This window comes from Rattus rattus, chromosome 3 (genome assembly GCF_011064425.1).
Source record: "Rattus rattus isolate New Zealand chromosome 3, Rrattus_CSIRO_v1, whole genome shotgun sequence".
In the NCBI taxonomy this organism is placed as follows: Eukaryota; Metazoa; Chordata; class Mammalia; order Rodentia; family Muridae; genus Rattus; species Rattus rattus.
The window spans coordinates 95177084-95204376 of record NC_046156.1 but is presented as its reverse complement, the minus strand read 5'-3'; the positions used below and the strand labels follow the sequence as shown (position 1 = coordinate 95204376).

Below are 27293 nucleotides of genomic sequence, written 5' to 3'. Positions count from 1 at the left end.
CCACTCTTCGCAAAAGGCAATAGCACAAAGGGATTTCTTGGTCCTCTTTTTCAATGTTCTCTAATTAGTTTCCTAAATTCTTCTGCTCTTCTGATATTATCTGATGAAATAGGAACTCACTGCTCTCATCAGGGGTTTTTTCTTATTGCCACTTCTGCATATTTTATCAGACATTTTGTAGTAAATTCTATTCCACAACACCTCACAGTTTCATAACCAGTTTCAACAGTAACTTGATCTCAGAACTCAATTGCAAGTCACTATTGCTAAAACCATCATTGTACCTCACACAGTTTACCTACCTTTGTCTTACTGATCCATAGCATATATATGGTATGCCATTCATTATTAACACACTCGAGTCTGCGGGAGATTTATCATGGGATACAAGACTCTGTGCCTTGGATTCTTCTGTATTTTATTTGCTTATTGTATTTATTCACCTGTACCAGAAAATGTTGAAGAACCATGGAAAGTGAGAACCATCAGTGCTATTATAAAAATTACTTCATTTCTGGTAATATATTTTTTACTGGGGAATGTGATGCAATGCTATATTTTAAACTACTTTTATTTCAATATGTTTGAAAGAGATTTAAATTTTTTTATGATATATAAGCCAGATAATCTTGGTTTTCATTTAATTACTAACATGTTGACTGTCTACAGCAAAGGGACACACAGTGTTTGCTAAAAGACTAAATGTTGTGATATATCAGGATCAGTATAAAGGAAATAAAATTGTCTAAAAGGATTATTTTGGAATTGTTGAGAAGTCTGGATGTGATGCTTTTGACAATACTTAGACTCATAAATTCTTAGGAAGTTCATACATTATGTTCATCAATTTTAAATTTTGGTGAATTTTAATCAATTATTATCTTAGTTATTTTTTAAAGTACCTCACAGAAAGCTTGTATGTTCTTTGTATTACTGAGGCCTCCAAATAAATTTTCGTTTGGGTGCATTTGTCCATATAACTATGTGATCAGTTTTCCCTGTGATGATGATGTTCTCATTACAAGTTAATACAATGAATATATTGACAATTAGATGAAATATGTTTTAATATCATGCAGAAGTGTTAGTATATTTATCTAGTTTTCTCAGATGTCTTTACTACATTTATTTGTGGAAGACAGTTGACCCTCCCTTCTTGGTTTGAAATAGTCTGTTTAGTCTGTTGTGATATCCCTTCTGAACAATCTGGTAGAAAGGTGCATTCTATACTCATGAGCAGAACAGATGGATTTTTAAGTCGAAGTGCATAGTTTGACACTCCCTGATAAGTCTCAAAGTCACTGGCTCAAAAGCCTCCTTGTGAGATCGACTCTGACTTTTCTTGGTTCTACGTTGCTGCAATTCAGACTTTGTTCTTTTAATAGATGTGATATAATTTGAACACAAGTCTACACTAGATTTGAACAGAGAACACACCAGGATACTTTTAACCAAAATATCCTTTTGTCTGGAAGCTGTAGCGATACAGAGATAATAGGAAATGTAAGCGTTAGATAGGAGAAAGCGATAAATGACAGAGATTCAAGGAGTGTGGCAAGTATGGACAATGGTACCTCTCTGCTGCAGGAGATCTGCCAGGGTTCCTATCTAGACATCTAACGCATCTTGTTCTCAGAGTCCAGGGTTTGCTGCATCATTCTGGACTGTGTTTTCCTCTACTAAATCATGTTTTACATTGTATACTGGACAATAGAAGAAGAGGTGGATGAGCCAGTGCCTTTCAGTAGAGAAAGTGCTACATCTTTTTAGAATTTCCCATGAATCTAACTTACATAATGACGAGCCCATCTCCATCAATAGGAATGTATTCTGAAAACACAAAATTGTTGACTTTTATTTGCTCAGGTTTCAAAATAGAATGACACCTGTAAATATATATATGCATATATGCCCTTTCCTATTATGTATATATAGGAAAAGTATGAGTTCTGAAAATGGTCATCATAATGATTGAGAAACTCCCACTGGATTTCAATAGATATACATTTTGCCATTGCCATGACTGAATTATAATAGTTTAGATAGCTTCCATAAAGGTACATTTTAAATCCATTTTGGGAAATAACAGTTAATATATTTGACCAAATAACATTAAAATTAAGTACTCAACAGGAATTCTTTCAAATTATGCACAGAGTAAAATAGGCATAAAACACATAAACTTTCTTTTTGAAGTTTTTATTTTTAAAGATTTCCTCATTAATTTATTTATTCACTTTACACCTGGATCTCAGTCACTCCTCTCCTCTTAGACCCCTGTCGCATACCCCAGCTGCCTTCCTCCTCCTCATTCTCCTTCCAGAAAGGGGAGGCTCCTGCTGGGTACAACCCACCTGGCATCTCAAGCACTGTAGCACTCGGCCAGATAAGGCAGCCCAGTTAGGGGAACAGGATCCACAGGCAAGCTACAGATTCAAGTACAACCCTTGCTCCAGTTGTTGGCGGACCTGCTTGAAGACCAAGATGCACACCTGCTACATATGTATGGGTCACCCTAGGACCAGACTATGTATGTTTTATGGTTGGTCATTCAGTCTCTTGGAACCCACAAAGATCCAGGTTAATTGATTCTGTTCATCTTCCAATGGAGTTCCTATCCCCTCAGGGTAATTTAATCCTGTCCCCTACTCTTCCCAAGGCACACAGCCTAGTCCCATCTCTTCCACAAGCCACTAATTTCCATTCTTTCTCATGAACCTCTCTTCCCACCCATTTGTCCATCCCCTCTCCTACTCAGTTTCTTCCCTCCATCTTGCTCTGATTACTATTTTATTTCCCTGAGTGAGATTCAAGTAACCTTATGTGGGACCTCCTTGTTAGTTAGCTTCACTGGGTCTATGGATTAGAGCATGGATACCCTGTACTTTATAACTAATGTGCACTTATGAGGACATACAATGCATGTCCTTTTGGATCTGTGTTACCTCAGTCAGGATGATATTTTATAATTTCATCTATATATGCATGCAAAATTCATGATGTCCTTTAGATTTTAATAGATGGGTACTATTCACTGTGTAAAAGAATCACATTTTCTGTATCCATTCTACAGTTGAAGAACATCTGGGTTGTTTCCAGTTTCCAGATATTAGAGATAAAGCTGCTATGAACATAGTGGAACATGTGTCCTTGTGGTATGGTGGAATATCTTTTGGGTAAATGCCCAGGAGTGGTATAGCTGGGTCTTGGAGTAGAACTAGTCCAATTTTCTGAGATACTAACAGATCGATTTTCAGGGTGGTTATACAATGTTGCACTCCCACCAGCAAGGGGGCAGTGTTTGCTCTGATCCACATCCTCCTTGCCTGCATGTGTGCTATACTTGAGGTTTGTTTTTTTGTTTGTTTGTTTTGTGGTTTTTTATCTTAGCCATTCTAATGGGTATAAGGTGAAATACCAGAGTTTTTTGGATTTGCATTTCCATGATGATTAAGAATGTCAATGTCGTTCATTTCTTTAAGTGTTTCTTTCCCATTAGAGATTCCTCTGTTGATAATTCTCTCCTTATATCTGTATCCCATTTTTAAATTGGATTATTTAGGTTTTTGGTATTTAACTTTTTGAGTTGTTTATATATTTTGGATATTAACCTGCAGTCAGAGATAGGGTTGTTGATGTTTTCCCAATCTGTGGGCTACTGTTTTGACCTATTGACTCAGTCCTTTGCCTTAAAGAAGCTTTTGAATTTCATGGGGTGCCATTTATTAATTGTTCAGCTTAGTGTCTGAGATAAGGGTGTTCTGTTCAGGAAGTTGTTTACCAATGTGTTTGAGGCTATTCCTCACTTTCTCTTCTATTAGATTTTGTGTGTCCGGTCTTATGTTGAGGTCTTTGATTTACTTGGACTTGAGTTTTGTGCAGGGTGATAAATATAGATCTATTTGCATTCTTCTACATGCACACATACAGCTAGACCAGCACAACTTGTTGAAGATACTTTCTTTTTTCCATTGTATTATTTTGGTTTCTTTGTGCTATAGGCTTTTTCAGCATCTAAGATGGAACAAAAGCTATCACATCGAAGTTGTGCACCACCAAAAAGAAAAATGCCCAAGGGAAGGCACAATTATTAGAGGCCCAATTATTTGCACACTAATGAATTCCATGAAAAAATGAAATAAAAAACCTAACATAGAAGCCTCTGTGTGTGTGTGTGTGCGCACATCTCCATTTTCTCAAAGAACTACCTCTTTTTTTTTCTCTTTTCTTTTTTTCCAGAGCTGGGGATGGAACCCAGGGCCTTGTGCTTGCTAGGCAAGTGCTCTACTACTGAGCTAAATTGCCCTGAGAATTGCCTCCTGATTTCGTTTATTGTATTGTTCTCTTTGCTTCTCTTTTATTGATCTTAATCCTGAATTTGATTATATTTTACTTTAAAAGTGTGAATTTGATTAATTTAATTTAATCTATAACTAATCTAATCAAAGCTAATCTATACAAATCTAAGAGAGTGTGATCACTTCCAGTTTGTGTGCATGTGCATGTTACAGCTGTGTCAGAATATTTAGGGACTCTGTCGGTAAGGTTTTCAGCTCTAATGGAGACATATTTTTCTGGAAGTTTTGATTACGTTTTTATGCTTTTATTAGGCATCTGGGATTGGAAGGATTAGAAATCTAAATGCTGATACTTGCCTTGTCTTTATATACAGACATTTTGCTCATTGGTTTGCAGTTCTTCTCTTGTTCTTAGAATAGGGTGGTGTCTTTGTGCCTTAGTAGAAAAACTTTAGGATCTTGATAGTGTAGGACCCGATCAGCCCTACATCCAGGAGGTCTCACTCACGAAAACATGGAGATGGAGATCGATGCAATATGTAAGAGGTTTAATAATCCAGTACACTGGGGTGAACCTGTAATCAACAAAGGCCCACACCCTTTATACTGTTTCAGGGCATAGGCTTTAGGTTACAGCATGAATTGGTTACTTCTTATTGGTGGGGCCTATTACTTTTTTAATTCATTGGTGGCTGCCTATTGTCCTTTGAATTCATTGGAGGCCATTGGTGGGGAAATACCTTTGGCATGCAGAAGGGGTGGTGAAGGACCCCTGCTAAGGGCGGTTAGCTAATTTCCTGGAACAGGGTGTTTTCCTAAATTCCACCTGGTGTTTGCTTAAGGCAGCCTTTGTCCTTCAGTTTGAATCTTACAACAGGTTTGGGCACCAAAAGTTCCTGCCAAAATATGTCTCTATGTATTTCTTCCTTAGGCTTAGGAATGGAAATGGGCTAGGGGCAGTTGAGGGGTTTCACAAAAGAAAAGCAGAGTTTTTCACCATAGTCTACTTCCTCAGTCCCCCAGGAATGGGTAGGGATAGTGAGGAGAAGGCACAGCAGAAATTCTGCTAAAGATAATGGTTGAGATTTTGGGATTGGTGTTATGGTGCTGTGAGGCCAGCCATGCAGTAGCATGCCGTGTCCAGAAGACAGCATTTCACAACTCTGCTCTCCATTCTCCAGCTCATACGTTATTTCCTCATCCTCTCCCAAGAAGTTCCTTGAGTACTTTGAGCCTGTATGAGACTGTTAAGCCATGCCTACTTGCCAGGTATATTATTTTCTTAAGCATTGCCTTTTTATGCTTTAATTTCCTGGGCTGAATGCAAGCTCTACATAGTGATGTAATGTCACCTGCTTGCTGTTGCTGCCTATGCTTTTGGTCTCCTATTGGTGAAACCTTATTAAGTCCACTGTCCTAAAGCATTGCTCTTTTTCTTCATTTTTTTCACCCCTCTGGCCAAGAGTAATTAGATAGATTAAGAACCTTTAAGTTATAAATTCAAAAAAGAATGCATCACAAAAATGCATCACAGAAATGCATAAGTAATAAGTTCTCATCCTATATTTATAGGCTTGGAGCCACAATAATAGCTGAGAATGAAGCACAGGCAGTCAATCACTTGCTCTCTGAGGACATAGTCATGTCACAGTTGCCCATATCCCACATACAGTTGTCACACTGGATTTGATAGCTATATCTTTACACATGTCTATATAATATTATATCTATTATGCATAACCAAAATGACTAGTTTATTCTTACACAGTTAAAACTATATTTTAAGTGTCTTAAGCAAGAAGTACATTAAATTTTCTAACTAGTCAGTGAACAAACGACCTGTGTGATTTCCAAAAGTGTCTAGAGTTTTCTATTACATATTCTTTGGCATTCTTCTCTTTGTGTTTTCATGGATCTCCAAGGAGAACCTAAAAACTGGGTCAGACACAGATTCTTTACTTCATCATAAATATAGGTGGTAGAACTTTAATTCATAATATTTTATAATTTTATCTATATTATTTTGTGTGGTGTATGTATGTGTGTGATGTGTGTTTGTGTGTGTGCGTGTGGTCTGTTTGTGTCTCTCTGCATGGTATGTCTGTCTGTCTGTCTGTCTGTCTCTCTCTCTCTGTGTTTATGTATGTGTGTATGTTATACATATGTGTGTGGAAGTCACAAAACAGTTCTTGGGAGTCACTTCTCTACTGCACCCTTGTGGGATCTGGAGATTGGCCACAGGTCATTAGGACTCCAAGAAAGTACCTCTGGCCATGGAAGGAACCTTACCAATGTTCATTTTTTTTGTTGTTGTTGTTGTTGTTATTAAAACTTTATTGTAAGGAACATGTAAGGATATGACGCAAAGTGAAATTAAATAGACTTCAAGTCTGTACAAATCAATCAACTTCTGCATAGTTAGAACGCCATTCTGAAGCTATGGACCTTCATACTGGATTTTATGCTTCACTCTCAAACACATTTGTATGCATTAATCTACCACCCAAAACTGAAAAAAAGGTCTATTTCAGAGTTAAAAGTACGAAACTGATTCACATGGCTGCCGTTCCCTTCCATGGCTCATGCCCATTTTCTATATTCAGACCTTCATTATCAGCCAATATTTATAATTATATGGAATAATTTGACAACATCTTTATCATTTAGGACTATCTTACCTTTGAAAGACCCCCGGAGCAGGGAGACCCTCACACAAGTCTCGGGATGACACGACCCCCCAAGAACTCATGTAAGACTGTTCTTGCTGTAATTTACATGAGGTTTATTGATAGGAACCAGTGCAATGGGGTCAAGACTCATATCCCACGCAGGGGCAGAGGAGTTTGACCACGAGTGGATGGGAGAAGAAGTATTTTAAAGGAGGAAACCACAACCCAAGGGGGTAGGGAGGGCGTCATTGGAAAATGTCGAGAATACCAGTGAAAAATCACAAGGAGAATCTTCCTGTTTCTCAAGATTGTTCTTTAAGATTTTAATCTAACTTTATGTTCAGTTAGTTCCTGGGAGAGAATTGCTGAACCAGATGGTATAATTACAGTTCCAGGGCCCGACCAGTTTCTTTCTTCTGCTCTAAACTTTTGTCTAGAGTGGCAACCTTAAAACTTCTACCTTTCATTTCCCATTTCTTCTATTGGCTAGTTCTAATCATAGAACTAAATTTCAGTATTTTCATAATATTGAGTTTTTTTGATCTTGTAAAGTGGTATATTGGTGGTGTAAAATCAAATCTGAATAGCACTTACTCTTTCTCTAATAAATGCTACTAACTTATTAAGGATGCATGGCCTGAACATAAGAAGCAAAAGTATAATCAAAAGGAGCCCTATTAATGAGGAGATTAAATTAGTCAGCTATGGAGATCTTTTAAACCATCCCTCAAACCATCCTTGTTTTTCTTCTCTGTCTCTTTTTCTTTTGTCTATCCTTTTTCTAAGTTACTCACGGAGTCTTTAATTACTCCTGAATGGTCTACATAAAAACAACATTTTTCCTTTAGTGTTGCACACAGACCTCCTTCTTTAAGGAATATCAGATCTAATCTTTGCTTATTCTGTAGGACTACCTCTGAGAGGGAGGTTAGGGATTCTTGGATTCTTTTTATATCTAAGTCAATGGCAGTTCTGATTTCTCCATAAGTTTTGTGTTGTAGGGCAATAGCAGATGTCCTTGTAGCTGCCCTTGCAGCACCTAGACTCAGCCCTCAGATATTTGTCAGAGTAATTCTCAACTCTCTTTTGTGTCTTACTAAGTCTTTAGTATCAGGATTCCAATCTGGACACTATCTGAACCTGCACACAAAAGGTCATGACTGCCTTTTAGAACTTTTAAACTTATACAGGTTGTGATCCCTGAGGCACAGTCCCAAGAAGTGTTAAGAGTACTAATGTATGCAATGCCTTCAGAGTAAGGGGATGTTACATCATTTGCAATAGAAATCAAGCCTACCCCCACACCTACAATTGGGGGATCTATCTCGATGGAACCCAGGGCAAACATGAAATTCTTGTTTCTAAAGCACACTCCTCAAATGAGCATTACAGTAACCCCACCAGTCACATTCCTAATGTGTCCACTTATTTGACATGCAGGTCCAGGGAGCTTTTTGAAGATCTGAGTGTCAGCCTCTAGGTCCCAGCTCTCAGCCCCAACAGCTAGTACGTGGCTGGTGAGGACTGAGATTTGACGGCTGTCATGGTGGTCAGCATTACCAGGTACAGTCCTTTCCAGTGAGGTTTGAGTGTCTGGGATCGGTATTGTCATATGTAGCTGAGTCTCTGACCTGGAACTGGTGAGATGTCTCAAAAGGAGCATAGGCTGCTGTCAGCTGTGACCAGACTTGTTTCTGTATCACCTATAGGTTTTTTAGCCTGGCATACAAGTCAATATTACTATGACATGTTGGATTAATAACATCTAATACAGTCAGAGGAGCTGAGGCCCCATATAAGACATCAAAGGAGGTAAGGCTGAATCTGGAAGGGATAGTTCTTGTTCTGAAGAGAGCAAGAGAGAAAGAGTGCCACCCAGTCTGTGCCAGTCTCCATGGTCAATTTGGTCAGGGTCTCTTTTAGAGTTCTATTTATTTACTCTACCTGTCCTGAACTTTGAGGTCTGTAGATATAATGTAATTTTTAATTGACCTTTAAAAACCTGGCCACACCCTTGCTTACCTTGACAATGAAAGCAGGGCCATTATCTGACCTGATTACCTTGGGCACTCCAAACCAGGAGATTTCTTCCAGTATCTTCTTGATGACTACCAAGGCTGTCTCTTGCTTGGTGAGGAAAGCTTCTATCTATTTCTGAAAAGGTACCTACAAGCACTAGGAGATACTTGTAACCATATTTTCTCAGTGACATTTATTTCGACTTCTCACTAAACATTTTAGGTCTTTTTGCCCTGTTTGCTTGTTAAGCATTTACTTGTTGACATACCTTATACTTTTTTACTGCCTCTATTATACATATCTTACCTATTTGGATAAGCTTCTTATCCCCTAAATGAGTCCACTTGTATATTTGGTAAAGTGAGACTTTTGTTTGTTCTCTGGGGAGTATAGCTTTCCCCTCAAGTGTGCCATTGTTCTTTCTCTTTTAAGCAATTTGGGCCTTTTCTTCTGTTGTACATTCTAAGTGAGTCCATCCCTTATTCCAATCCCAGTTCCCAATGGCTGTCTCTTGCAGTCCTGAAACCAGGATAGGCTCCTACATAGCCATTTCTCGAGCCACTTGATCTGCTTTGTCAATGAATCTTTTCCCTCCTGATGTCCTGGGCAATGAATAATACTCACAGTTGCTGGCTTCATCAGGGCATCCAAGAGATGGCAAAGGCATCTGTGCTGATATGCTGAGGGGTAGAGGTTTGTCCATCCCAGATGGACATTTGTGTTGTCCACTATGGCAGCACCCACTCATTTCTGACCTTAATGAAAAGAACTGCTCCTGTCTGTCGACAAGGTAGCTTCAACTTTCAGCAGGGGTCGATCGGTCAGTTGCAGAGGTCTTCCCTCCACACATTGGCTTCTATCAGTTCTTGATACTCATGCTGTGGTGGCTCCAGGTCAGGATTGGGTAGCCAAGAATTGGGATCCAAGAATCCCTAACCTCCCTCTCAGAGGTAGTCCTACAGAATAAGCGAATATTAGATCTGATATTCCTTAAAGAAGGAGGTCTGTGTGCAACACTAAAGGAAAAATGTTGTTTTTATGTAGACCATTCAGGAGTAATTAAAGTAATTAAAGGTGACCAGATTGCCCCCAACTGGTAGAGAATCTAGTCCATGTCAACTGACCAGTGGTCCCATCCTCTGGGACATTTCATTCAAAGTCAAAACATCAGCCACTCTACCATAGTTTAAGTCTTGGATTGGGTGATAATTATTAGTGCCCGGCTGGCAGGAGTGATATGTTTCAGGCAGAATGGCACTAAACCATACATCTCCCAGCATCAGATACTGGTACACTGAGACAGGTCTTAAGCTCCACATACACAGTCTGCAGATATGCATACACATGGCCTTACCCAGCCACTTCAGCCCACGCAAGCCATTTTGGAGAGCAAATTTCTCATGAGCAAGGGATGGGGCAGTCAGGGATGACCATGAACTAGTGGGTTACCTGGCCCACACCAAGGTCCACTGTTCTTTGATTAGTCCATAAATATTGTTTGTTGCCAGTAGCCCCCTGTACCCAAAGTCTTTTGATGGACACTGCTCCACTGGGGTATAGGAGCACAGAGTGTTGGGTCCCTGTATCCACAAAACACTGGTCGGGCTTCCCCTCTATGCTGGGGCAGTCCCTGACCCAGTGTCTTTTTCTTTACATTTGGCACACTGATCTTTAGCCAAGAATTCTCTTCTGTTGCCAGTACTGTCTTCTTAGTCTCTCTAACTACTGTGGCCAGTATAAGTTTCTCTCCTGCCTTTTATTTCTCTTTAGCTCTCTAGCTCCCTCTTCTTTCTGTCTTTTTACCTCTTTCTCTTCCTTAGTCTCTCTGTTATGCACAGACCCTGAACCACACATCAACTTTACTTTCTCTGCAACTTATACTAACTCTCTTATCAACTTAGCTCAACCCATCAAGTTTCTTTATATCTTTTTCTTGCCTTAGTCAAATTTGTGGGGTGTTTTCCAGCCCCTCAGAGACCTACCATTGGAGCCTGGTGAAAGACTTGTAGCATTCCCTACCTTCAGGCATATTGAAGTCAACAGGCAGAAGTGAGGGACTTCCATCTGTGTCTGGAACATTCTTTCTGGCCTCTAGTAGGATTCTGTATTTCCTCAGTAGTAAAGAGGACCTGTATCAGCTACTAACAAGCATTTGAAGTGGGATGGTGAGAAAACAAGACGAGGGTCCAGAAAATAGAAGTCCGCTGAAGATGACAAATAACATTCAGTCACAAAGAAAGACAATCAAAAGATTAACAGACAAAAAACAGAAGTGCGCACAAAAACAAAAAACAAGCGGCTACCACGAGATCACCACAAAACTGAACTGATTTAGACAGGAGTTTCTGTGATCTCACCAAGGACAGATGAAGGGGAGCAGATTCCACATCACTCTTCCTTCCCAACCAGAGACAGATGAAGAGGAGTGGATTCCATTTCACTCCTCCTTCCCAAGGGGACACCAAAAACAGATGAAGGAGAGCAGATCAAAAATAATAGTTAAAGTCAAAGGTGCCCTCTGGAGGCCAGCTGACATCAAATGTAGGCCACTCTGAGGAGCAAAAATGTCTGCCACGGTCCCTTCTTAATCTCAACTGACAAGTTTGTGCTCTAGCCCTAACTTCAGTCCAGTGGTCTGAAGTCAAACTCAGAGGAGTCGTCACAGTCTGTCTCATCATCAAATTCACAAGTAACACAAAACAAAGATCTAAGACACACAGACAAAGACCATTCTGGAAATACAGATGGTCGGGAGGGTGTGCAGATTTCTCCAATCCAGGAGAACTACAGAACTACTGTATCCTCACTGGTACCCAGACGGGAATCTCCCAGGCATCCCTGGGGTTCCCCCAGACCTCCTGGGATGTCTCCCAGGGCAACACAGTTGGTGATTCCCTGGCACATCTACCACTCATACCTGCCCTCTCTCTTACTCTTCCCGAGATGAAAGCGACTGCAAAACCAGAACTCTTGAGCAAATGCAGACCCAGAGTTTAGCCAGCATGGATACACAAAGACATCACAAAGACACAGACACTATCTCACCTCCAAGTGGGTCTTCGGAGATGAGGGTGGTCGCCGATCCCATATGAGCCCCCAAATGAAAGACCCCCGGAGCCGGAAGACCCTCACTCAAGTCTTGGGATGACGTGAACCCCCAAGAACTCATGTAAGACCGTCCTTGCTGTAATTTACACGAGGTTTATTGATAGGAGCCAGTGCACTGGGGTCGACACTCGTATCCCACACAGGGGCAGAGGAGTTCGACCACGAGTGGTTGGGAGAAGAGGTATTTAAAGGAAGAAACCACAACCCAAGAGGGTAGGGAGGGCGTCATTGGAAAATGTGGAGAATACCAGTGAAAAATCACAAGGAGAAGCTTCCTGTTTTTCAAGATTGTTCTTTAAGTTTTTCATCTAACTTTATGATCAGTTAGTTCCCGGGAGAGAGCTGCTGAACTGGCTGGTGTAATTGCATTCCAGGGCCTGACCAGTTTCTTTCTTCTGCTCTAAACTTTTGATTAGGTGAGCAACCTTAAAACTTCTACCTTTCACCTTTTTCAGACTACAAAAGGATAGCAAAATGCTATGAACAATATGTATGACATGAACAATAAACAACAAAGATTTGATTCTCACAGTCCTAGAGGGAGAAAAGTAAAAAAACAAAACAAAACAAAACCCCCCAAAAAAAAACCAAAACCAAAACAAAAACAAAAGTAAAAAATAAAAACAAAAACAAAACAAACATAAAAATAACTAAAAAAAAACACCCAAAAACAAAAAAACAAAAAACAACAACTTACTGTCTGATAAGGAAGCCTTATGTTCATTCCTTTTCTTATTGCTGATACAGAACTTCTAACAGAAATTCCTTAAGGAAGGAAGGATTGATATTTGGTCCCATAGATTAAGAGCCACTTTCCTATCATGGTAGGGGAGGCATAACAGAGGGAATAGATTGAACCTGTCAGTGGAACATGGAGGCAGATAGTTGGTTAGTTCACATCAGCAGTGGGAAGCAAACCAAGGTCAGACTATCACTTTCTAGTTCTAGCTCTATAGTCCTACATTTACCTACAAGCTAGATACCACCTCCACAAAAATGACAACTTCCCAGAACAGCATTGTTTTCTGAGGACCTAGTGTTTGAACAGTAGTCTGTGGTGCACATTACACATTCAACCCTAAATATAAGTCTGCTTTCATTTCCACACGTTCTTTTCCATATTTTTTCCAGTTTCTTTTTCACATTGCACAAATGACGATGGAAACTCTCTCTCTCTCTCTCTCTCTCTCTCTCTCTCTCTCTCTCTCTCTGTGTGTGTGTGTGTGTGTGTGTGTACAGGCATCTGTACATGTGTTCATTTGCATGTGAATCTATATGCACATGTATACACATCCTTGTAGGACCATGTATCAAATTTGTATGTTGTTCCTTGGGTATTGTCTGTTACGTTTTATAAAAAGATAGAGAGAAGGAATATGTTTTATGGATGTGCAGTCAGATGTGGGGGAATTAGGTGCCTATGCATGCCCCACGCTGAGGCATCTCTTCCCCTTGAGTGTTGAGCTATACAATGTTATAGAATAGAGTTTATTCAGGGCTTGAGGAGGGGAGTTCAGTGAATAGAGAAAGAGAAAGACAAAGAAGAGAGAGAGAGAGACAGAGACAGAGACAGAGACAGAGACAGAGTCTGAGAAAGAGTAGAAGAGTAGAGGCTGGCCATGAGCACATGGAGATAAAGAAGGGAGGGAGGAGAGAGAGAGAGAGAGAGAGAGAGAGAGAGAGAGAGAGAGAGAGAGAGAGAGAGAGAGAGCAGGGAGCAAGTGGACAAAGCAAGAGCAAGAGAGTAAGAGAGAGAGGAGGAGGCAAGCTGCCCCTTTTATACTGAGTCAGATACACCTGGCTCAGGTAACTGGGGTGCATCCTAGACAAAATGCCAACATTCCACTGTTTTGGTTTAATTAAAACAGGAAAAAATTAGAAAGGCTTGATGGTGGAGAGAAATAGGGTCATCATGATCCTTAGCTACTTGTTGCTAACTTTGGGGCAATGTGTCTCTGGGAAACCTAGGAAAGTAAGTATGGGGAGGTTGGTCCTGTCTCATGAGAACTGGCTGTTTCCTTTCTGTCCAGCATCTGTAGAACCATCTGTGGATAGATAACAAGGAGCAGAGCCAGTAGGAGCATATGTTTCTGTGAGTAGATTGGAGCATCTGGGGTTGTGTCTCTGGAGCTGCCCTGGATGTACTAAATGTCTGGATTTGGCAAGATGCTGAAACACACCACACACAGACACACACACACAGAGAGAGACACACTCACACACACATACACACACACATGCACACACACACACACACACACACACTCTCTCTCTCACACACACATACTCACACACACAGAGACAGAAACAGATGCACATACACACTCCCACACACAGAGAGAGACACACTCTCACACACACACACACACTCTCTCTCACACACACACACATACTCACACACACAGACACAGAAACACATACACATACACACACACAAACACACACACACACTCACACACACATATGTAGTAAGATGGGCTTAGGGAAGACAAATCTTTTGTGGAGTAGAAGGAACAGGAATTGTTTTTCCCTTCTGTCTAGGAGACTGAAAATACATAAATTTAACATAATGAGAAACAATTTTAAGGTTATATTGAGTGACAAAGGGAATTCTAAACCTTGACCTTGTGACTATTGTAGTTGATCATATAGTTTAGCAAGAGAAACACCTTAACTCTTTATATAAAGACAACCAAAGGAAACTTATAATGATAGCTAATATTGTCGATTCAGCACAAGAAACACTTTAAGTTTATCTTAAAGGCAATCAAAGGAAACTTATATTTGAGCTTGTGATTGTACAGGTGGATCCTATCTATAGTAGAATGTTTTATTAGAGTTGGGCTAATTTATAACTAACTATTTTAGGACAATGACACAGCAAAGAGAGAAAATATGAAACATTTCGTCCCTATAAACTGAGTTGAGGTGAGCAAGTAAACAGGTTACATATGTAGAAGCTTACATCTGAACTTGTTTGTCATTTATCATGAAGCCTGTGAGGAAGGAAAACCTGTCTTTGATAAGAAATCTGGTGGTCTTAGCTAGTGAACAAATTTATTAATGAGCAAATATAGTGATGGATAACCTTAGTGGTAAGGAACTAGATCTGTTTCCTAGCTGTCAAGCTACAGTTATATTAGCTGTTAATGTAGTCAGAAATCTGGGGAAGGATAAACTATAATCTTGGAGATACATATTAATTAAAATGACAGAGGTTCATCTATGGTCCACTTCCTAAACAGGTCCCAGGTCCCTGTGGTCTCCATGTCAACTTGTGTAGAGTTAGTTTGGCTGTCAAGATCAGAAGACATAAAGCTTTTTTTTTTCCTGTGGAGCAGATACATGTAAAATGAGAAATGACCCCCCTTGCCTTAGGCAATATGAGACATTTGACTCTTGGGGTATGCTGTTTTGTCCACAGTGTGGACCAAGCCCTGGCAGTAGGCAAGGCAATGGCAGTGTTTCTCCGTGGTTATCATACCACAATCTAGGTAGACTAGCTAGACCCTTGTTGCTGTGCCCATATCTTCTCAGAGACATTGGTGGGGGGGTAGCTGTTACGCTTTGGGAATCTCTGTCATAAGTTTAAATATTAATACATTTAGTAGACTTCTGGCAAGATTGAGAACAGTATCTATTGAGCATACCTGAGTTAGAAAACCTGTGTTTGTTTAATTACTTGTTCAAGGAAGTACTAACAAATAGAATGCACTAAAACTTAATGGCAGTAGCAAAAAGTAAGGCTAAACATATATTTATAAAAGGCAGGATCTTTAACCTTATATTGCTTAAAAATCATTATTTACCAAAGCAGAATAGAATGAAAATCTATCTTAATTGTTGTGACTTTGACTGGTTGCTTTAGCAGGGAAAAACACGTAAAGAGACACACATAGAAAGAGACAAATTGTCTAGCATTCACTTGGCTTAAAGGTGATATGGACCAGGATGGGAAGAATCAGAAAGTTGACAGTGGTGGCCTGAGACTGTGGCACCGGGACAAAAAGCAAATGTGTTTGGGCGGCTTTAGGCCTGTGCCAATGACTTTGCTGGCAGAGGCACAGGCCCATTTTATAGCCTACGTCACAGAGTGGCTTAGGCTGTAGGGAACCCCTCTGTGGAAATGTACTGAAGGTGTGGGAGCACCGAGTAGCCCAGCTCTGCCTTAGGCTGTGGACTATGGGCAAGTAGCACTGATCCCCAGGAAAGAACTGAGAATGCTTCTTTCCGACCTGGGCCGATTCACCCCCCCTTAGGCAACCTGGTGGTAGCCAGCAGCAAGGGACACACACAGGAGTGGTAGTGGGAGTGGGAGATATGTGCATGACTGAGGTACCAGGTGCTTGGCTCTGCCTAGGTTGGAGATACAGGCACAGCCTCAAGCAAGCAGATTTTGAGGAGCCACAATAGGCTAGATGACCCTCGTACCCTAGGGACTGGCTTGCTAGCTTCATGCCCTTCCCTCCCCTGGTCTGACACCGTATGACCGCATTGTCCAGAGGATGGCTATATGGCAGAGACAGAATCAAGGGGGCAGGGCAGCTCTGTGGAACGTTTCTGTTGCAAGTCATGGGTGAAATGGGCGCCCTGCCGGCCCTTTCCCAGGGCACCATGGTGGTGCTGGGTTGGACAATGCTGGAATGCTGGGCAGAGGCAGTGGCAGTGATGACCTTTGGAAAATGAGCAGAGCACAGGAGCTTGGGGTGCGGTGTCCCAGGTGTTGTGAGTGCATGGCCACAGGATAGGTATCATCTCAGCAAATAGTGCTCCAGGCAGGGCATGAAAGCACAAGAGGGTGGGGCAAGACCTGCTTTTTCCTAAGGCAAACTGGGAGCACAGCAAATGGCAAGAGAATGAACAGGGCAAGGGAAAGCCTAGAGATTGATAGTGAGAGAGTTATTTTAAAAGTGCCAGCTAAGTAGCCATGTAGAGATATTGCTTGCTGGGTTCTATAAATTAGAACTGGATACACCCTATAAATAGGGACAAGGCATCAAAGACCAACACGTTGGGTGTGGAAGTTATTAAAAATGTTCCTACAGGTGTTCCAAGAACAAAATTCAATAATTAATGTAAATGTGCAGACAGTTTGATGTTAGAGGTTTGTTGAGTCCTGGACTCACAGAAAAATGCAGCCTACCTAAACTTAGGAGTTTGTTTTATGGCTGCAAGAGTCCGAGGGAGGAGTGATGAAAATTGCTTTCAATAGATGGTGGTGGGGGTTGTGGGTGAGGGTAATCACCCAAGGGTTAGAGGTCCTAGAACAAGGATTGGTGAAAAGACCAGTCATAAAGACTGAATGTCCCTGTCCTCAAGGGTAGCACAGGGGTGGCTCTGAGGAGTTCAAGAATGATTCCCTGGAACCAGGGGGAGGTTTAGACTGACTGGTACAGGGAAGGAGCTTACCAGTTCTCAGAAGTGTGAGTGAAAAGTTCTAGTGAGCAATAGCTAACCATGTGGCAGCAAGAGATGTAAACCTTCAAGTTTCTAAATCTGAGTCTCAGCACCAAATATTGTGTTTTATAAAAAGATAGAAGGAATATGCTTGGTGGAGATACAATCAGGTGTGAGGGAAGGGGTGCCTCTGCAGGCCCCATGCTGAAGCATCCCTTCCCCCTAGAATAGAGTTTATTCAGGGCATCAGAAGGGAGTTGAGGGAGTAGAGACAGAGAAAGGCAGAGAGAGAGAGGAGAGGAGTAAAGGCTGGCCATGAGCATGTGGAAAGAGAGGGGGAGGGGAATTTAAATAAGGAGGGAGGGAGGGAGAGAGAGAAAAATTGAGAGAGATTACAGGAGCAGGAGGAGAGAGCAAGAGCAAGAAAGCAAGAAAGCAAGAAAATGAGTCAGGCACACCTGGTTATTGCCAGGTAACTATGGGGCACAGCCTAGACAAAATGTCAACATTGTCTACCTTATTTTGGAGACACAATCAATAAAGTAGCCTACAATTTGCTGGTTGGCTGGCCAGTGAGCTCCCTACCGATCCAATCTTCCTGTGTAGGATTACAGCTGTTCCCATCATGCCCAGCTTTTTATACTGGTGCTAGAAGTCAAATTCCGGTCTTCTTCCTCTTTGTGTTGTGAAGAGACACCATAGCCACATCAATTCTTGCAAATGAAACATTCAGTTGGGACTGGTTTAGAGTTTTGTCCATTATCATCATGGTAGGAAGCAAGGCATCATGTAGGCAGGCATGGTGCTGGAGGACCTGAGAGTTCCACATCTTGACCTACAGGCAGCCTTTCACTCTGAGGTAGTGTCTGTCTTTGTCTCTGAGGTGTGTTTCCTGTAGGCAGCAGAATGCAGGGTCCTCATTGCGTATCCAGTTTGTTAATCTATGTCTTTTTATTGGGGAGTTGAGGCCATTGATGTTGAGAGATATTAAGGAATAGTGATTATTGCTTCCTGTTATATTCATATTTGGATGTGTTATGTTTGTGTGCTTTTCTTCTCTTTGTTTTGTTGCCAAGACGATTAGTTTCTTGCCTCTTCTAGGGTATAGCTTGCCTACTTATGTTGGTCATTACGATTTATTATCCTTTGTAGTGCTGGATTTGTAGAAAGATATTGTGTAAATTTGGTTTTGTCATGGAATATCTTGGTTTCTCCATCTATGTTAATTGAGAGTTTTGCAGGATACAGTAGCCTGGGCTGGCATTTTGTGTTCTCTTAGGGTCTGTGTGACATCAGTCCAGGATCTTCTGGCCTTCATAGTTTCTGGCGAAAAGTCTGGTGTGATTCTGATAGGTCTGCCTTTATATGTTATTGACCTTTTCCCTTACTGCTTTTAATATTCTTTCTTTATTTTGTGCATTTGGTGTTTTGACTATCATGTGACGGGAGGTGTTTCTTTTCTGGTCCAATCTATTTGGAGTTCTGTGGGCTTCTTGTATGCCTATGGGTATCTCTCTTTTTAGGTTAGGGAAGTTTTCTTCTATGATTTTGTTGAATATATTTACTGGTCCTTTGAGCTGGGAGTCTTCACTCTCTTCTATACCTATTATCCTTAGGTTTGATCTTCTCATTGAGTCCTGGATTTCCTGTATGTTTTGGACCAGTAGCTTTTTCCGCTTTACATTATCTTTGACAGTTGAGTCAATGATTTCTATGGAATCTTCTGCTCCTGAGATTCTCTCTTCCATCTCTTGTATTCTGTTGGTGAAGCTTGTATCTACAGCTCCTTGTCTCTTCTTTTTTGGTTTTCTATATCCAGGGTTGTTTCCATGTGTTCTTTCTTGATTGCTTCTATTTCCATTTTAATTCCTTCAACTGTTTGATTGTGTTTTCCTGGAATTCTTTCAGGATTTTTGTGTCTCCTCTCTATGGGCTTCTACTTGTTTATTTATGTTTTCCTGAATTCTTTCAGGCATTTTTTATTCCTCTCTGTAGGCTTCTACTTGTTCTCTAAGGGAGTTCTTCACGTCTTTCTTGAAGTCCTCCAGCATCATGGTCACATATGATTTTGAAACTAGATCTTGCTTTTCTGGTGTGTTTGGATATTCCATGTTTGTTTTGATGGGAGAATTGGGCTCCGATGGTGCCATGTAGTCTTGGTTTCTGTTGCTTGGGTTCCTGCGCTTGCCTCTCGCCATCAGATTATCTCTAGTGTTACTTTGTTCTGCTATTTCTGACAGTGGCTAAACTGTCCTATAAGCCTGTGTGTCAGGAGTGCTGTAGACCTGTTTTCCTCTCTTTCAGTTAGTTATGGGGACAGAGTGTTCTGCTTTCAGGCGTGTAGTTTTTCCTCTCTACAGGTCTTCAGCTGTTCCTGTGGACCTGTGTCTTGAGTTCACCAGGCAAGTCACTTGCAGCAGAAAAGTTGGTCTTACCTGTGGTCCCAAGGCTCAAGTTTGCTCGCGGGGTGCTGCCCCCGGGCTCTCCGCGGCGGCAGCAACCAGGAAGATCTGCGCCGCCCCTTCCGGGAACCTCCGTGCACCAGGGTTCCAGATGGCGTTTAGTGTTTTCCTCTGGAATCAGTAATCTGTGCAGAGAGCAGTCTCTTCTGGTTTTGCAGGTGTGTCTGCCTCTCTGAAGGTTTAGCTCTCCCTCCCACGGGATTTGGGTGCAGAGAACTGTTTATCCGGTCTGTTTCCTTCAGGTTCTGGAGGTGTCTCAGGCAGGGGTCCTGCCTTTCCTGGGCCCTCTCCCACGGGCACCCAGAGGCCTTATACAGTTTCCTCTTGGGCCAGGGATGTGGGCAGGCGTGGGCAGTGTTTGTGGTCTCTTCCACTCTGCAGCCTCAGGAGTGCCCAACTGACCAGGTGGTGAGGTCTCTCTCCCACGGGGTCTAAGCATTTATTTTTATTGAGTCCCCTTATTAGCTGCTGGGGTCTCCAATATAAGGAAACGAACTAATAACTAATCCATATCCAGGACCTAATCATCTCTTAAAATCCCTACCTCTCCTGCAGACACCACACAGAGGATTTCAACATGTGAATTTTTGAGGATATAAACATTCACTATATAGGAAGGTTTAGTGGAAATATTTGTATGCATGAGCATATAAAATGTTTTCCTCTATATAATTAAGGATTCAGGCTGAGTACTTTATAAAGAAAGGATAGTTTACTGAGATAACAGTTTCAAAAGTTGAAAATTTTAAAGATGGTTGCCCCATTGGTTTAGACACTATTAATCATCACGTTGGCTTTGTCAAATCATGACAAGTGCCTTCATGATTAGAGAGTGCCAGGGCAAGAATTCATGAAAATACACAGAGTGAGAGGTCAGGAAGAAGTCACTTCTACTTTTGGATAATGATTCACTGTTATGCAAGTCTTAACACGAGTCCCATGAAAACTGCATAAATCTTACAAAAGTGATGTTCCCAGTGGACCAATACCTTATGCCAGGCTTCACCTCCTCTATGACATACTACCTGAACCTTAGACTCATAATATATTTTCTGTCTGCTTTGCTACAGTGTTTCCATGAGGCCTTGGAACAATAGGCACTATGGAATACTGAGAGTTGGAGAAGTATTCCCCAGGGAAGAACACAGCAGTTGGTTATCAAATATGCATGATCACCCCAGAAAACATATATACAAGGAACATTTTACAGATTAAACAGATCATATGTAAAAATATATGTGTATATACATATATGCATATAAGAACAATTAATGATAAAGAATCTATGAATATTTGAGGGAGGAAAGGGAAGGAGAAAATGATATAATCATATTCTATCAAAAAATTAAAAATAATTTAAGAAGTTCCACTATATCTCATCAACTCAACGACCAAGCCTCAAATACAAGAAGCCTTTGGAACAAAGACACAAACCACAGAAGATTGTCTTTCTGTATTCACCTTTTCAGAGAACAAGGTACAAATTCAACTTCTTGTTATTGGGATGGCGGTATATATCACCACTTCAGCAGAGTAAAGAGGTAACCAGTAAACATCATTGGAAGGCTCACTGGATATACAACAGAGGGACTGAGCTGTACATTACACATGTGTGACTAGAGAAAACTTGAAGGGACTCATCCTAAGGACAGCCTAGCAATCCCAGAAGGCATGTGTATTGTTTCAGCTGGGTCACTTCTAGCAGTTGAGGCTAAACTAAATTATACAAAAACGGAGGATAGGGGGAGGTGCATTTTGTAGATGGTTGGAAGCACACACTATTCTTCTGGGAAACATGGTTTTATCATAGAGAAAACTGAGAAAGCTTTATTTACCAGAATATGTTTGAAAGTCCTCTGGTTAGAAATGAAATGGAAGGGGAGGCGTTCAAGATGTCAAAGGTGTCAACCAACTAACACAACACTGATAAATCTTAAGAGAAAACAAAGCTAAACACTCTGTGTCCTGACCTGTTAGAATGTGTTTCACAGCCTTGTCAAAGACTTGTTGTGCTAGAGTGGATTGTACCCTGCAGAGGCAGTAGTGTCTCCTCCATTTTCATAAAGACTATGAGAGGGACAACTGGAAGTAGGGGGCAGACTGTGATCAGGATGTAAAGTGAGTGAATATATAAATAAAAATAAACAACTAAATGAAAAATTTGACTGCCCACCATTGCAGCTAGAGAAGAGGGCTTAAACATGCATGTGTATCAAAAAGTAGTTCTCTTGGAGGCTTAAATTGCTATCTGATGTGGAGGGCAGAAATACTACAGAAGAGAAGCTGTCACCTTCTAATAAATGAACCACACAATTAGAGCTAGTGGATGTTCTGAGTGGAGTGAATACTATTACTAAAAATTAGTTTTATTATGTATTATTCAGTTAGTTCTCACACATCAGAAGGGAAAACCACAGTCTATTGCATCTCTGAAGTACGTTCAATCTGACTTGAATGGGGAAGGACCATCTAGATATATAAAAAGTAATATAAACATTTCCATACGTATGCAATTTATGCATAATATCTGAACTAGTTGATGCTATTGTACAAGATAGTTCCATAGTCTTGTCTTTATAAGAAGAACAAGAGATGTCACTGATATAACTCAATACAAGTTTAAACTCCTGAGAACCTGAGGGATAGGATGTCTGGTGTTATTCTTACAGACCAAAAACCAGAAGCTCTGACATCCAAAGACAGGGAAGATAGAGTTCTTATGTGATATGCTAAATGAAGGAAAAGTAAACCAAGGTTATTTACTCGTGGTCCCTAGGAAAAGAGGAACAATATATTTCACAGGGGTAATACAAACAGAGTATTTATCAGGCACACAGTCTCATTTAGCCAATGGGTAGCAAAGAAAAGGGAAGGAGGGACATATAGAAAGAATCCACTGTTGAAGTTTAGGGGTATATCTGTGCACTTTCCAGAGATAGGGTGAGACTGCTTAATTCCAAGGGAATAAATGATTAATCATAGGGTCTTAGGAATTTCAGGGAAGTTCATCAGGCTTAAAATCAACTGCATAAAGAGGTTGAGGACTTTAAAATGAGGGGACTTAAAAACAAGAACAGAGTGGACACATTTTCAAATACATGGATTAAAGATGACAAGCCCAGTGGAAGGGCAGAAGGTGAAAGTAGACTAAACTTAATAGGATTAGAATTTTAACAAGATTTTCTCAAGAAGAGAGGAAAAAGTGAAAAATGATGCTTTCCTTTCATTTGCTTCTACTCATACTTTCAGTGCATCTGATGATATCCAATCTCATCTGTGAGCCTTGGTCCCAACACAAACATCATTCTCTTCTGAAAGCAACCTTACAGGCACACCCAGGAACAACATTTTATTAACACCAAGCAGCTAATTTGAGCCATGTTGACTCATGAATTTGATTCATGATATTATGTTACTTCTGAAAGCCAAAATGTTTGCTAAAATACTTATTCTGAACTTTCTGGTGATTCTGGTCCAGGTTTAAAGTTTTAGTTTGGTGCGTGATAGAAATTGAACAAGTCTGCACACCTTTTCTTTCATTTTCAAACTTGGTCCTCACCAAGCAGGGTTTGAAAATATAGGTCATACTACTTATTGATGATATTGGCATATATTTTGACTGGATATCAAGTGACTCTCTAAAAATCTTTTAGAAAATATTGCAACAACCGAAGATAACTTCAAGAATTATCCAGTGATTGCCTTTGGGCCCTGATTTCCTAAGACACTTTCATGATGATGTTAATACCACGGAGTAAAGAAACTGCAGGGGAATATAATTACATGTTAATAATAACTACATGACCTGATGAATTTCAACATCTACTTCAGAGTCTGTGACTGAACAAGTTAGAACTGGCACAGTAATGTTTGAATTAAGAATCAGCTTCATGACTCTTTTCTCTTTTTTTTTCCTCTCTCTCCTCCCCCTGCCACACCTCCTTGTCTCTGCCATCCCAATAAACCTCCTCCATGTGACAAAAAGAAAAAAAAAGAATCAGCTACACATCGTGAGAATAGTTGTGTTTATCTGTGAGGGTTCCCAGTGTGTACTCATTCTATGGCTTTTTATTCAGTATCATGGAAATATTTTAACATGTGCACTGGGAAGAGGTCGGGATAGCATGGGATTCAAAGCTCTCTGTGTGGGGCTGCTTTGTGTTAGCTTTTTATCTTATATTTATACACCCATGCCTGACAACATTGAAGAAACCTGGAAAGTAATGGCCCTGGATGCAGTTGCTAAAACTTGTAACCTTGTGGTAAGAATAATTTAATTTTTCAATGATTAAGACAGAATACTTTTGAGCATTTTGAAAATAATATTGATATCACATATCTGAAAGAAGCATTACTTTAAAAAGAATATTGTTAACTTGATTTTCACTTGTGTTCTAAGGGAAAAAACTGGTTCCATAATTAAGTATAGAGATATGAATTATTATTAACATACTTGTTTGATATTAAATCAGGACTTCTTTTTTATTATCTCCATAGTTTCTGTTGTCGGCCTCCAATTCTAAACTTCTGGAATTCTGGGGTTATTTAGAACATGCAGAATAGATAGAATTGCTATAGTTGTTCCTGTATAGTCCGTAACTGGCACTTTTGATGTTGTAGTAGATATGGTTTCTTTGCATGCATGTAGATCTCCTTTCCTTCTCCACTGCCTTCTAACTGTATAATATATATGAGAGAAAAAAAAATATCCGAGGAGTGTGTAAAGAGAGTAAAAACTGAACTTTGAGCCCCAAGCTGCATGATTCAACTGTGCTCTTGTATGTGCCAAGTGGGCACCTTGCAGAAATGCCTTTCAGCCGCTCTAACAGATGGAGGGTGAAAATCTGAGGTAGGAGACTCAGTAGCTGACCAGAACTGACAACAGTTCGAGGTGTAACAGAAAGGCACAGTTCTGTGATGCAGCATTCTCCAACTGATGATCCCTGAGTCTCTCTGTCTTTCTCCCACAGTTCTCTTTGTCAAATGTTGATTCCTTGATTGAAGAAGGAGCCAGCCCATGTCAGTTGTCTTCTGATTATTTCACATGTATTTAAACCCCAGGATGAAAAATATCCATACTTGCATCAAAATCACAACACTATTTATTAAAACATCCCACTCTAACATGATGCTCTTACTTTCTTAGTTTCACATGTTCCCAACCATCATGTATATATCATTAAAATACATGTTTTATGTATTTGGCACTATGAGTTATTATTTTGTACTTTTAAAATTGTAATGGATAAAATAAATTTGTAATTAAAGTTTATCCTGGAAAATTTGGAAATCCTTGATAATTTTAGCACTGAAACCTACAATTTACATTGCAAAGAAATAAAACTTTGACTTTTCGCATATAAAAGTGAAAATTCATGTTCTGTTTTATATAGCCCTAAAAGAAGTGTGTGCGTTACTATGTTATTACTATATTATGTTATTACAGATGTTGTTTAGAAAAAGCTTTATAAAATATCCACACATAATCTCGAGAAACTTCCTTGACTGTGCATTGTATCAATTAACCTATAGGTGAGGATACTAATTTTAAATATATGTCTGGATTGTTTGATATATTAAAGATGAGGTATATTAGAAGAACATGTGATTCTTTACATTGGTAGTTTTTGTTACAGTGTTAAAATGCTTGAGTATCAATTTATATCCAGAAAATATTGTCATAAAAGAAAGCTATTTGCTAATAGCTAATAGCTTTGTTATTTTCAATAGCATATTTATTGAATGAAAAATTATCTGAATATATTGGTAGTTTAAGCACTATTATTAACAGGTCATATATTTGTTTATATTTAAATTAAAAATACTCAAGAACTCATATTATATTTTAAAGTTAATCAATTAAACAATTAATTCGTTTATGTATGTGTTTGTGTGTGTGTGTGTGTGTGTGTGTGTGTGTGTGTGTGTGTGTGTGTGTGTGTGTGTGTGTGTGTGTGCTTGAGGGAAGGTTCATGCCAAGGCATATGTAGAGGTCTCAGTGTATTATATAAGGGTCAGTTCTTCTATTCCACCAGGTGTGTTTTGCAGGTGTTCATGATTGGAGTAAAAGGGAAGCTGCACCAGATGTTCTGTTGCAGAGCTGGGGATGAGACACAGACAACTCTTCAGGTTGTGACCATCCACTGGATGTACCAGAGGATACATCGTTAAAGAACACTGACCCTCCTCTCCCACTGGCTATTGATTGTCAGCAGATCCTTGGTTAGGGGTGGCATTTTTGTGACCGTCTTCCTTCTCTGTGAGAAGCATTGACTTGGTTTGGCCTTGTACAGTTCTTGTGCATGCTATCACAATCACTGAGATTTACGTGTCATGCTATGTCGGAAGGACACTCTTTCTTTGTATTCCTTCAATATCTCTGGCTTATATAGTCTTTTGGTCTCTTCTGGAATGATCTCTGAGGTTTAGCAGAAGGGAAGGCAGTATAGATATTCCATTTAGCATTGAGTATTCAGTAGTCTCTCATTCTCATGTTGGTCCATTTTGCATCTCTGTGTTAATCACAATCCACTACAAGCAGAAGTATCTCTGGTGAGGGAGGATTGAGAGATGCATTAATCTGTGGCTATCATAATAAGTCAATAAGAACATATTGAATAGTGTATACTAGTGTAGCAGTAGTAGCTTCTTCCTTTATGGCATAGGACCTGCTAGTCAAATATCCGTGAACTAACAGAGGTGCCATGTATGACTTTGTCTTGTGAAATTGGACTTAAATCCAATAAGAATGTGCTCATTTATTGAAAGCACTGTTGTAACAATGGGTAAGCCTTGCCAGTCCAGTGACTATTGTCGTTCTCAGGGTTCATGTTGGGTAAAATTGGTGATTACTGTCCTCCTCTGGTAGTCGGCATAGTTACTTCTAGCTCTATGAAAGTTAGCAAAAAGGGATAAAGTTTCCAGGTATGTAACAGATTAATACTTAAAGTCTGTATTTTTTTGTTTGACAGTTTTATGCATTTACCTGATAAATACACTTTCTCCACATCTTCCTCTGCCTTCTACAATCCATATTCTCAACATATAGATTTCCACACCTTCATTCTATTGTGCAATCCAATGATTTTAATTTGTTTCTTGCTTAAGCATTGGAAGGAGATTATTTACTATACCAAAGGTAACACATTAACAGCTATGGGGAAAAATGACTACTCCATCCTAATTAACAAATGGCTACCAATATTTTCTCAGAAAGGGATGTGAAATTTATTGACATATCCCTTATCCATGATGAACGGTTGATAGACTAAACCTTATGAAGGCCTCATACAAACATCTGCATTGAGATTTTCATGGTACTAAAATAAAGTTAGGATATA

At 40.0% G+C, this 27293-nt stretch overlaps 1 protein-coding gene across 2 annotated transcripts in view; it reads left to right on the top strand.

Annotated features, from left to right (window-relative positions):
* Positions 1-379: 379 nt before the first annotated feature.
* The window catches only part of LOC116895482 (arylacetamide deacetylase-like 2), a 39627-nt gene continuing 12713 nt past the window's right edge, over positions 380-27293 (top strand). Inside the window, exon 1 of one of the 2 annotated variants that reach the window (XM_032896742.1) lies at positions 380-517. In XM_032896742.1, coding sequence (XP_032752633.1) covers positions 380-517 — 138 coding nt within the window. Of the gene's footprint in view, positions 518-24077; positions 24213-27293 lie in introns of those variants that run through there. The other variant, XM_032896743.1, reaches the window with a different exon arrangement.